At 42.5% G+C, this 12123-nt stretch overlaps 1 protein-coding gene across 1 annotated transcript in view; it reads left to right on the top strand.

The window, feature by feature from the left end:
• The window catches only part of IKBKE (inhibitor of nuclear factor kappa B kinase subunit epsilon), a 287793-nt gene that overhangs the window by 186864 nt on the left and 88806 nt on the right, over nucleotides 1–12123 (top strand). Inside the window, exons 13-16 of the mRNA XM_086923415.1 lie at nucleotides 325–426; nucleotides 2212–2290; nucleotides 4043–4155; nucleotides 6164–6240. Of these exons, the coding sequence (XP_086779541.1) occupies nucleotides 325–426; nucleotides 2212–2290; nucleotides 4043–4155; nucleotides 6164–6240 (371 nt within the window). The remainder of the gene's footprint in view (nucleotides 1–324; nucleotides 427–2211; nucleotides 2291–4042; nucleotides 4156–6163; nucleotides 6241–12123) is intronic.

Raw genomic sequence — 12123 nt, 5'->3', positions numbered from 1 at the left:
TGATCAACTCCCGCTAACCCTTCCAGAAATGTCTGCTACTTGACTCCTCCACTAGATTGCTGTTTGAGAAACCAGTGGACCCCACCTTCTGAAATCCCTGCAATACCCACCTTCAAAGGAAGGTTACCACCCCCTACACTCTGCCATCCACGTAGAATCCTCTACTGCAATCTGCCACATGTATTTTATTTTAGAAATGTATGGCCAATGAATCTTTGCGGTAGGAGAGGTTTCCTAAAAGATTTGTATGATTGACATGTATCCCTTCGGTCTTCCCCAGTGTATACTCTGCACCTTCACAGACTTCCCTCTCTCTTTGCACAGTGAGCACCTGAAGGCAGATTGTGCCAATGCTTTGGAGAGAAGGAGGTCCGCCATTGCCATGCTCGGCTGCCTGCAGAACGTAGAGGTGACCACTCTCACACTGTAAGTATTCTGGGGCTCTTTATAATAATGGGCTAAGAGTAATTCTACAGCTTCTATTTGAGTCTTTCTTTGATTATTGGACTTTATCTTCATAGCATTTTTTGTTCACTTCTCTTTCTCAAATTATTTTACAACTTGATTCCAGAGAGCAAGTTAACGTTTTTGAGGCTTGGCTGCCTCTTTCTGCAGCGGTCTGTGAGATCGACTTGTTGGCGACATATGTCTAGGAACTTTCTGTGTCCATACCAGCCCCTTCCTGCTACCAACACATCCTCCCTATCCATGTGTGCCCCCTCCACCTCATTGCACAAACCTCAGGCACAGCATATCCCAACATGCCCCAGCACTAGAGCGTGATGAAGCGGAACAACCCCAGCATGACCCTGTGACCTCAACCATGAACAGACTTTCAATCCCCACTGGTGGCTTTGAGTGGGATGTCCAATAACTTATGCTCTGTCAGCATACAGCAACAAAATAATGGCAAAATAATTGGCAGATCATTACTAGGAGACTTTCCCATTATTTGTTTATTTGTTTGTTATAGAAAAAGACAGCAACAATGTTGCTCCACCTGTGTAAAGGTTACAGTCTCACTGCACCACAAGACCCTCAAGGACCAAAAAGCAGATACTACACAAATATAATCATTAGTTTATGTACTGCACCAGAGAGCCATATAATTAAACCCTGGTTGGTGTAATGGAGAACAGTGACATATGTATGTTTAGTGCTACAAGGTCCTAGTCTATGACAGAAAGAAGTGTGAATTTGTAAGTCATTATTTTAAACTTGCGTTACACAGCGAAGAAGATAGGCTAGTGTGAAAAGAGCAAAAAAAAGTTTAAGGTAAAAAAAGTGCTCCCAAAATATAGATTTTAATATTACTCAGACTGTACGCAGTAGTGCATTTTTTTTTTATAACTGTTCTTTAAAAACACACAGTTCATAGCTAAGCTGTTAACTCACTTGCAACACCACTCAAAAGAAAATCTGTGTCATCAGGAAGGTTCAGTGATTCTGTTAATCTATCTGCTTCCATTATATTTGCAGATCGACCAGTTGCGCACATTTACATTTCTTTCATGCAAGTAGGCGCTGGCAGAAGGCTTGTTTAGCTGCCTTCCCCTCCCCCGGTTTCACAGCACAGGAGACTCCCTGCCTTGCACTTTAGCGGAAGCATTTCAACCGTCAGAATTAACCATCCTGGGATAGTTGCCTTTTAGCATAAAGTAGGTGAACTGTTTTTCCGGAGTTAAAAAAGTATGGGTACGTTGTGACTCTCAGATCCCGCCTACTTCGACCACTGATTACATCACTACCACATCGCAAAGGCGCTCTGACTCAAAAACATTTGAGCAAGCCCTAGAAATCCAGGCCAATGGTGTGCACAGATAAACACAAGGAAAACTATTCTAGATCTGCACTCTGGAACGCTATCCCAGGAGACTGCCTCACCGCTGTCAAGAATACACTAAATAGATGGGAAAGAACCAGATAGAGACATAGTGACTGTAAACAGGAGTTCGAAACATGTCGACCCAGTCAGAAGTGCAAACGCATAGAGGCTTGGCTCTACACTCAGAGTGTCTGAAGAGAAACAGAAACTTAAAGATATTATCTGCTGACCTCCTATCGGATAAATGTGGACAGCATTTCTAGTGCTGTTTTCGAATGACACTCTGGTTACAGGTACTACTGTGTGTTTGCGAATGGCGTGTATGTGCTTTTCTTGTTGGGTTGTTTTTTAAACAGGATCTATAACTCAATGTTTATAATATTCAGGTATAACTCCTTCTGTGGTGGGTCGGACTCAGTGCCGGAGCTGAGTGAGAAAGCTGGTGTGACACGGAAGCTGCAGACGGTGAGTCGGACCCTGGCAACTCTACACTCCCTTCTCTAGCACTTGTATTTGCTTTTCTTTGTTTGAACGGTAACCCCAGTGTTGCAGCATCAACCCGAATTGTGTGAGGTTGGAAGTAGTGCGTTATAAATGCTGGCTAGTCAGGCTAGCACTGCGAAGCTTACCCCTTCTGCCGTCCGTTTCTCGGTGCGCTCCGGCTTTTCTCTTTCTCTCTCTCTCTCTCTCTCTCACACACACACACACACACACACACACACACACACACACACACACACACACACACACACACACACACACACACACACACACACACACACACACACACACTGTCAGCGCTACTCCTTCCCAAACCTGTCGATCCTCATTTTCTGTTTGTCCTTCCATGCTCCCTCTTGAAAGAAGCACTAAGTATCAGCCAATATTAATATTCAGAAATGTCAGTCTTTTTGATTTGTCCCACAGCCACTGTTTTACCATGACTGTCCACTAGAGGTCTCTAGTGCACTATCTTGGCTGCCCCTGACGGGAACCCTGAAAACAATCCACTGTATCTGGCTTGGATGTAATTTGCGCGCTCTATGTTTTTCTTTAGAACCAGTCGCAGCTAATAATAAATAAAATGCGCAAGGACAGGCGAGTTCTTGAAAGAAAGTTTTTGTGCGGTCAGAGGGGTCTGTGTGGGAGAGGGTTTGTTTACATTTGTGGGAGTTTATGCAAGGACCCCATAAAGTTGCATTCAGCGTGAGAATACAGACGCATAAAAGTGTAAGGAGCAGCGAACATCACTGTGAGCCCTGGTTAGTTTTCTAGATATTTTTTACACTCCCTTTCTTCCAAAGCTCCTTTTTATGACCAGTCTTACTCTTTAAACATGAGGCATAGACACGCTTGTACCCGTAACTACTCATGGTTAGAAAGCGATAGTGACTTAAAAAAAACTGGAAAGAAGGTTATTCGTAGCTGATTTGTACTTTTCTCCTTCTCATCTTCTGTTGGGATTAGCACTTTACGGACATGTTTACATTGCTCGTATAAATAACCTGTTGAACCTTGGTACCATACCACGTTAGGGTCATGATTACAAACAATGTTTCATTGTAATTTTTATTCTGTATCTGAATAATGTTTATATCATGGTGGTAAATTCCACTCTTTTTATGATTTTAACAAATCAAATAAAAGTATTAACTTATCTGGTAGTAAATCCATACAACATACAAGCATGGGGAGACCCTGCGGGTTAGGGAATGTCCTAACAGTTGCACTGTATATTGTGGGCGTTCTTAATCTAAATTTGCCTGCAGGCTGCTGCAAGGTTTAGGATTAGATGAGTTTGTATCACTCACCATTTGTCAGTATCTTGAAGCAGGGAGCTCTGGGGAATAAACGTGGGGATTCGTGTACCTGAGAAGTAGCCTTATTATAAAATGAAAATTGTGTTCATCTACCCAAGTTGTAGTACCTCATTTTTACACGTCTAAGGATGAGCCTTGAGTTTTATTCTGCATTGAGACTCTTTGGTCTCTCCAAAGACAAAGTAAACCCTCCAGAGTTGGTGTGTAGTCTTGGGGATGGTGATGGATGTTTACCACTCACTCACTCACTCACTCACTCACTCACTCACTCACTCACTCACTCACTCACTCACTCACTCACTCACTCACTCACTCACTCACTCACTCACTCACTCACTCACACACCTGACTGATGATTCAGAATGCCCAGTCAACCCCGTTTTTTTTCTCTTCCCAGATCAGCGACGGACTCTCCAGCTGTTCATCCAGCATTTCTGAAAAGCAGGCAGTGCTGGAATCCATTGATGAGGACCTTTTGAAGAGCAGGCACGAGGTGCACGAGGACCAGAGGTTTGTACTAAACGCGCGCATTCATGCAAAGCGTCAGGGCCCACCATAGAGCATCATTTCAAAACCAAGGGTCACACATATGTGTGTCTCTTGGGCTCTACAGAGTATTATAAACATGAAAGGTCTTCAAATAAAACGTTATATTATTTTTAAGAGATGGTTTGCTTATTTCAAACCCCCTTCTGTCTTTCTTCTAGATACAGCTTTTCATACCACAAAATAAGTTCATTTTGTCATCCTAATTTAGCAAATGACATGAACAAAGTATTGAAACATTGTTTTTTGTAAAGAATAAGGGTGTGATAACATTTAAAACAACTCTCTAAGTTTCCAAAGTTAATCTGTGAGTAGATTCCTTAATGTTGTAATACTTTATTCGATATTTCATATATCATAAAAGTGCAAAAACGTACATTAATTTATACAATAAAAAAGTATCACACATATATTACAAATGATCTAAAATTAGTTAATAAAAAGACACTTTTTACATTTGGATGGTTAAAAGGGTCTAGAATACATTTTCAACAGATGAAATCTTTTGAGAAAAGATTAAAATTTCTACTTTTTGGAGTCCAGGAACCTAGATCTTATAAACCAAGCGTTAGAGATATACTTGGCAATTCCACAAACTATAAACGTAGAGGATGTGTCAGTTAGAATAATACGTAATGCGATCCTGAAATCTCTAACACCCATCTCTCTACACACAGGTTTTAAATGCAATGTTAGTGATATTAGTGCTCATGCCCTGGGCCATCTGGCCCAGCCATGGTACCCTTTAGTTGCTAATAATGTACATTTTTGGGTGAAACCCTGGTTTTCATAACTTTTATTTTGATATAATTAATCATTCGGCTGTGCTCATCAGTGCTTTGTTAGGGTTTCAGTCTCTTCACTAATTTGACCTGGTCTAGTTACTAATGAAGTGTCTTCTTCAGGAGGAAGCGATGTAAAGTAAAGGGAAGAATCCCTGAATTGGAGCAAGCTGGAATTCACTCTGAAAGGACTGAAAAAGGCAGAGTATTCCTGCTTTCAGCCGATTGCACTATGGTCAGTGAGTCGGAAACAGATACTATATTTGGAAAATTATTATTTTCCATAATTTGCATATGGGGAAACGACGCCTGATTATATTTAAGGATTCAAACAGTCTTTGTCTCCATTTCTTGAAATGAGGACTGCATCAGAGTTTCTTATATGATTCTCTAGTAGAGGAGAATACACTTGTATCAAGAACACAGTTTTTCTTTAAGGCACAGTTTTTCTGTTATTTAAACATATCTGATCTATTCTTAATATCTGAAAAAGAATCACATCTCGAACTGAGAGAGAGAAGGGTTTTAGTGTTTCTCGTTCATTTCCTCCTATTTTTCAGGACAGGCTTATGGAAGAAGTCCTGAGAAGGCTTGCTAGTCAGAAGTAGGTTGGTCTAAAAAGGGTTTGAAGCACCCGCACAGATGTTTTAGTCTGCTTTTACATTGAGGGCAATGTTGTTAATATGCTAAAATATATCCCCAGCCCTAAGCAGAATCCACTGGCTCCCTGCAGAGAGCCATCCACCCTTAAAAACTCCTGCTTCATGTCAGAGCATTATGTGTGCACGGATACCGCCTACAGTACTGCACAAGCGTGCTCTCCAGTAGTGTAGCCATGGTCCTCTGGAGAGGCCTCTTGCTTGATCACTTTGGAGGAGTGTCCTTGTGGCTCTGTCACTGGACTGTCCCCAAATCATGACTTTCTTTTTGTAGTCCATTGCTTCAATCTGGAGTGGACACCAGAACCCCCAGAGCAAATGGGTCCGAGAAAGGCAAGCTCACGACTGCTGCTTTTGGGACTTAGACAGTCTAGTCCCCTCTTAAGTTAGAAATCTTTGATTTATTTAGTTCTCATTTTCATGAAGTCCCACACTGTAGAAGAGAGCAACAAAGGGGTCAGGCCAACCTCTTCATAGAATCAGCAGCTGCCACAATATGGTTGATTGTGTGTTTGTGTTCCTTTTTCACAGTGTCCAGCGCATCGAGAACTGCCTGGACCGGATGCAGCTCATACTCAAGCAGTTCAGGAGGACGCGGCAGCTTCCGCGTGAGTATCTCCTTTTGTTTCTGTCTGGGGGTCGTGCACCCCAGACACACTTTCCGAAATTCAGAATACATTGTAACTTGTAGACATTTTTTAATTGCTTATTGACACATTGATTTAGACACTACAGGTCTATGCCGACACTACTTGTGAATGTGATCGTGAACAGATTTATTTGACTATAACTGAGACTAATCACTCTCTCATTAGGATGTGTCGTTCCCAACTTCATTTTATCTGCCTAACCGCACAAACTTGATTTGCCATGCAGTGGGCCATTCTAACAAGAAGAGCTACTTATTTATTTTATTCATATATTTTTAGAGCACATATTCCCCTAGGGCAGCTTGGCACTGAAAGGGGTGGACTAAACAGACACATTGGTAAGAAGGATTGAGGCTTTTCCTGAGCAACTGCGAACGGCTGATTATATGGACTTGCAAACTAGAAAAGTTTCAAGGAAAAACACGGCACCCTACTAGGTGGACAATTGGAACCATCTGAATTCCTTGCCCTGGCGGAATTTATTGTAAAAAAAAAAAATATATGCCAACCTCTCGTCCACACTAGGTGGCATGTTTCATCGTGGGCGTGCTCCTCTGCAAGCAACTACTGTTGCTAGAATGGCTCAGTCAGAGCACTTGTTGGGAGCTTCTTTATGGAATATAAGTAGGATGGTTGCAAACGGTATTAAGTGTATCAGTTGTATTGCTTTAATAGCTATGTGTCTCTGTTTATACAAGATAAAATCATGAAAGCCAGGGTGTGTGGTCATTTAGGACATTTTCCTCAACTTGCCCTGGACACATGTTTCTGCAGTACATTGTTGCGTTCTAAAGTCTAGCAGGGGAGCACAGTTACTCATATACCCAGGAGATTGATTATACAATTAATTGTGTAATAAAGTCCCTGGAAACCATGGATTTTTATTTTACTATTCTCACTATATATATGATTTTAGTCTGATGCTTAAAGCAAAAGCTCCGGCATTGCTCGCGGGTGGTGGAGCGGGCTCGAGTGATCGCAGTGGGGCTGGGGGATTCACAGGGGGTGTCGGGGGGGGGGGGGGGGGAATCATGGGGGTGTTGCAGAATTAAACATACCTTTCCTCTGTTTCACGCGTCTTCTCTGCTCCTGCTCTTCTGCCTCAGACAGGAACACGAAGCAGGCAGCCTGCATGGAGATGGGCAGAGTACGCATGACTGGTGTCGGTGGCCCTAGAGGGCTGACCAAACAGTCTTTGCGCACTCAGGACTGGGCAGGCCCTACACTCCTCCCCTGCTCAAAGAGCAGAGCAGAAGCACGCCCGCAAGCAATGCACAAAGCTAACATTAAATGGTAATAACTAAAAGGCATTACCATGCTATGTTTGGGCTTTCTCGCACTGCGAGAAGCAGTGGGGTGACGCTCCTCCGCCCTAGTGGTGGAGCCGCCCCTGGTTTTAAGATAAACAGAAGTATTGGATTATGTATCGTAATTTGTATACTTTTTCCGCAATGGTAACATTGCGAAATAAAGTCTGGGTGATGATGGTATTCTAAATTCACAAGGCTTTCATCTGTGTCTAATCTACAAAGTAGAACACTTCTTCCTACACATTCCCACCTTTTTCTAAACCTGATAGGTTTAATATTTGTGATAGTTTATGAACATAAGTTATCCTCCTTGGTGTTCAGGTTGATTTGGAAACTAAACTGTAAAATTCAAGTAGAGCAAATGAAATCTGCAATGACCAATGAAACACATTCTATTGTTCTAGTTCTTACTAACATGTTAGGCAAATGAGTAAATACTCCAGGTGAGAAAAAAATACGCCATCTATGCAGTGTTTTTGCTTATTTGAGCAACCCAGACATTTGGATAAATATGGATTAAATTGGAGATATTATACTATGGATGCTTTTGATTAAAAAGAAATGTAATTTCCGTGCCCCAATGTTATGCCATCATAAAAATTCCTTATCATCCATTCATATGCACAAATATAGCTTCCAGTGCCTAGGTATAGCTTCAAATGTCTAGGCACTGTCTTGAATGATGATGCAGCAATAATATGTCCAGGTACAACAATACTATATACCCTTATTTCCCACAGGACGTAGCTTCAAATGCCCAAATGTAGCCTCAAATGTTCATACACAGCTTTAAAAAAAATATATATATAGCTCTTTCTGGCACAGTTTATAATTTTTAAGAACTGTGAATGACCAATGTTACCACTGTCCAGTTTATTAGTAATTTATTTGAGGAAGACCTGTTTGACTAGCCTAGGATGATACAGGAATGACGGACCATCAAGGTACTAGACTACCTTCAATAACTTAGTTACAACAGAGCTGCGTTTCCCAAACTGTGGTCCACGGACCCCCAGGGGTCTGGGAGACATTCCCAGGGGGTCCGCAGGACTCGAGGGCTTGTCATAATGAAAAATGAAACGCCCATGCGTCCTCACAGCACACAAGAGCTGTGAATATTGGCGCAATGGCAACGAGACACAACAATACAATCGGGAGGCGGGGCAGCGAATGGGCAGTGGGCAGTGAGGGGGGCGGGAACGCAGGTGGCACAGCGGCAGGGGAAAAGAGCGGAACAGCAGGAAGAGGCACAAAAACCAGGAAAAAACGAGTGGCACAGAAGGCAGAAGGGCACAAAAACGAGGGTAAAACGAGTGGAACAGAGGGCAGAAAGGCACACAAAACGAGGGAAAAACGAGTGGAACTTAGGGCAGAAAGGCACAAAAAACGAGTGGAACAGAGGGCAGAAGGGCACAAAAAACGAGGAGAAAACAAGTGGAACAGAGGGCAGAAAGGCACAAAAAAACGAGGGGAAAATGAGTGGAACATAGGGCAGAAAGGCACAAGAAACGAGTGGAACAGAGGGCAGAAGGGCACAAAAATGAGGGGAAAACGAAGTGGGACAGAGGGCAGAAAGACACAAAAAACGAGTGGAACAGAGGGCAGAAGGGCACAAAAAATGAGGGAAAAATGAGTGGAACGGAGGGAAGAAAGGCACAAAAAACAAGTGGAACAGAGGGCAGAAAGGCACAAAAAACGAGTGGAATAGAGGGCAGAAGGGCACAAAAAACGAGGGGAAAGCGAAGTGGAACAGAGGGCAGAAAGGCAGAAAAAATGAGTGGAACAGAGGGCAGAAGTGCACAACAAACGAGGGAAAAACGAGTGGAACAGAGGGAAGAGACACAAAAAACGAGTGGAACAGAGGGCAGAAAGGCACCAAAAACAAGTGGCAGAGAGGGCAGAAGGGCACAAAAAATGAGGGAAAAACAAGTGGCACAGAGGGCATACGGGCACAAAAAACGAATGGCACAGAGGCAAAAAACAGAATACAGAAATATAGGGGCAGCTAAGAACAGAAGGCAGAATGGGCAAAGAGGCACGGGGGCAGCGAGGGGAACAGGAGGGAAAAACCGGGCAGAGACACGGGGCAGCGAGGGGTACAGAAGGAAAGACCCGGCAGAGAGAGCACAAGGACAGTGAGGGGAACAGAGGTAAGAAAAAGGGGCACAGACCACGTACAGGCAGCGGGGGAAGACAGACAACAGCAGTCACAGACACAACAATGAAAATTCAAGCAATACAATAAAAGCAATAAAACATTGAAAGGCACATGTGTATAGGTTACTGTTACTTGGTAGGCAGATAAAAATAGATGCAGCCAGGATCAGCAGTAGGATTTTCGTGCTGCTGTCTGATTGCTCACTTTCCACAAGCCCTTGGGTACCACTAAATAATACACTAATGTATGCATACATGTCCATGCCAATAATAGACCCTATTCAGGCTGTCTCCCTCATTAAATTGCCTCTGCTTCAAAAGGCGTTTTTAAAAAGAAATTTAAATTGTACAAATTGCTTGGGGGTCCCCGGTTGCTAGTAGTAATTCAGTGGGGGTCCTCAGGAATCAAAAGTTTGGGAACCACTGCAACAGAGTATTGGTGGTTGGTGGGGACTGTTGGAAATGTAAGAACAAGACGCAAAGGTGGGACATCCCAATCCAAGATGATTATAGTGCGAGATTCACCTCCTGTCCACTAAGGTAAAAAAGAGTGCATACAGCACTGACAAACTGCTAGGACGTTAGCAGCTAAAAGATGGATGTGGCCCAGGTGATAAGACAGATAGGTTGGAACCACCATGTGACTGTGTGCAAGAACTACTAGATTGTCTGTACATAGCCATGGCCATGTGTATAATGATTTTTGTTCCTTATACAGCTTTTTTCCATGTATCTATATATCTGTTTCAAACTGAAACACAGGAGTTAAAAATAACTAACCTATTGTTTCCCCACAATATGGAGACCAGCCTCACCATTCTCAGATATGGCCTAAGATGATCAGTGCATTCCTACAGTGATCCTCGCCCATTAGTATCTTTGGGTTCCGGCATCATAGAGGCACTCAAAGTTAGACATGTGATGGAGGCATGCAACCAGCAAACATGGTGCCTGTGGGCAGGACTGAGGCAGGGGAGGCATGTAGGTGCTGCAGATGCCTCCCAATGCACCTCAACATGATGCCTATTTAGTATGGTTGAGGCACGGTCCAGTGCCAGTAGTCTAGTTCGTTTCGTTTTCCTCCTTCTGATGTAACATATGGGAGAAATGTTTCTATTATCTGCTTCTCCTCTAGCCCCCCAGCTCCTGTTAGGATGCTGCTGAAGGACTGAACGCCACACAAGGTATAGGAGCTCCCACTACTTGTGCCACACTTGCCAATCAACAGCTTCTGCGTTGTTGCAGATTAGCTAACCAAGGGGAAAGGATGGGACCGCCTGAAAAATTACTGCCTGTTCTTGATGCTTTCCAAAGACTGCTTAGTTAGGGGTTGACTGAAGTTGGGTTATCATTAGAGAAGTCAGTGTAACAGCTACTAACCTATCCCATCTATATGGAAAACGTAGTAGGTTTATATAAAGAATCAGTCCTTTTCTCACATTCCTTGCAACTGGCTGAAAGAACAGGTTTTATGTTTATTTGTACACCTATCTGGATCTTTTCTGATATATTCTATAATTTTTACACTTTAACATTTTTGGCATTTTTAGATGGTGTGTTGAGTGCCGGTGTGAATCAAACGTGCTGTACAAGTCTCAGCAAAGCATTCATCTGTCACTCTTTCCATATTTTATAGACATTGTTTTCCATTAATGTTTGTTGTGTGCTAGATTTTTACCTTCTTAATGGATGTGTGATTGGCAGCAATTACTGTTTGTCTCCTGTGCAGTTTGCTAGTTTTTTATATTAAAGAAATGTGGGTAATCCAAGAGCATAAGAAACAAGGTATCAAAATATGAAAACCATTAACAGAAATACATTGTTTTACTTATTCAAAACCATGTCGGGAAGAATAATGCTAGTAAAGATGTGAAGCAGAACGAATCCATGAAAAAGAACTGCACTAAAAGTAAATTCCATTAAAGAGAAATTGTGGATTTATGGAATTTTATTTGAAGAGATAAGGAGTACTTTGGGTGGTGTCTCAGCCTTTTATGTTCGTTTTTTGATGTGCGCTTGGATTCTTTCATCTCCCATGGAGCAGGACATTATTCCTAGAATTACGACGTGTGCAGGTACATTTGTAGTTATAGGTATCCAGGTGTTTGCCATAATTATGAGTGGAGATGATGACCTCCTGACAATACTTTTGGCATTGACCTGAGATGACTGATAGGTTGAATACCTGTTACTTAGCCAACTGAACCTGCTTCCACAGTTTGCTTGGTTATGTTTTCTGGTCTATGTACATTGTCTGGTTTGCCATTTTTCAGTTGCCCTTGTGACTCTGATTGTTATTGGTGTGTTAGTCTGTGTATTTTGTAATGGGATCCTTTGTTTTATTTGCCAGCTTTTGTATGACGTTTGTTGCGAG

Source organism: Lissotriton vulgaris, chromosome 5 (assembly GCF_964263255.1).
Source record: "Lissotriton vulgaris chromosome 5, aLisVul1.2, whole genome shotgun sequence".
NCBI lineage: Eukaryota > Metazoa > Chordata > Amphibia > Caudata > Salamandridae > Lissotriton > Lissotriton vulgaris.
The sequence above is the reverse complement of the archived record's forward strand: the minus strand, read 5'-3'. Positions and strand labels throughout refer to the sequence as shown.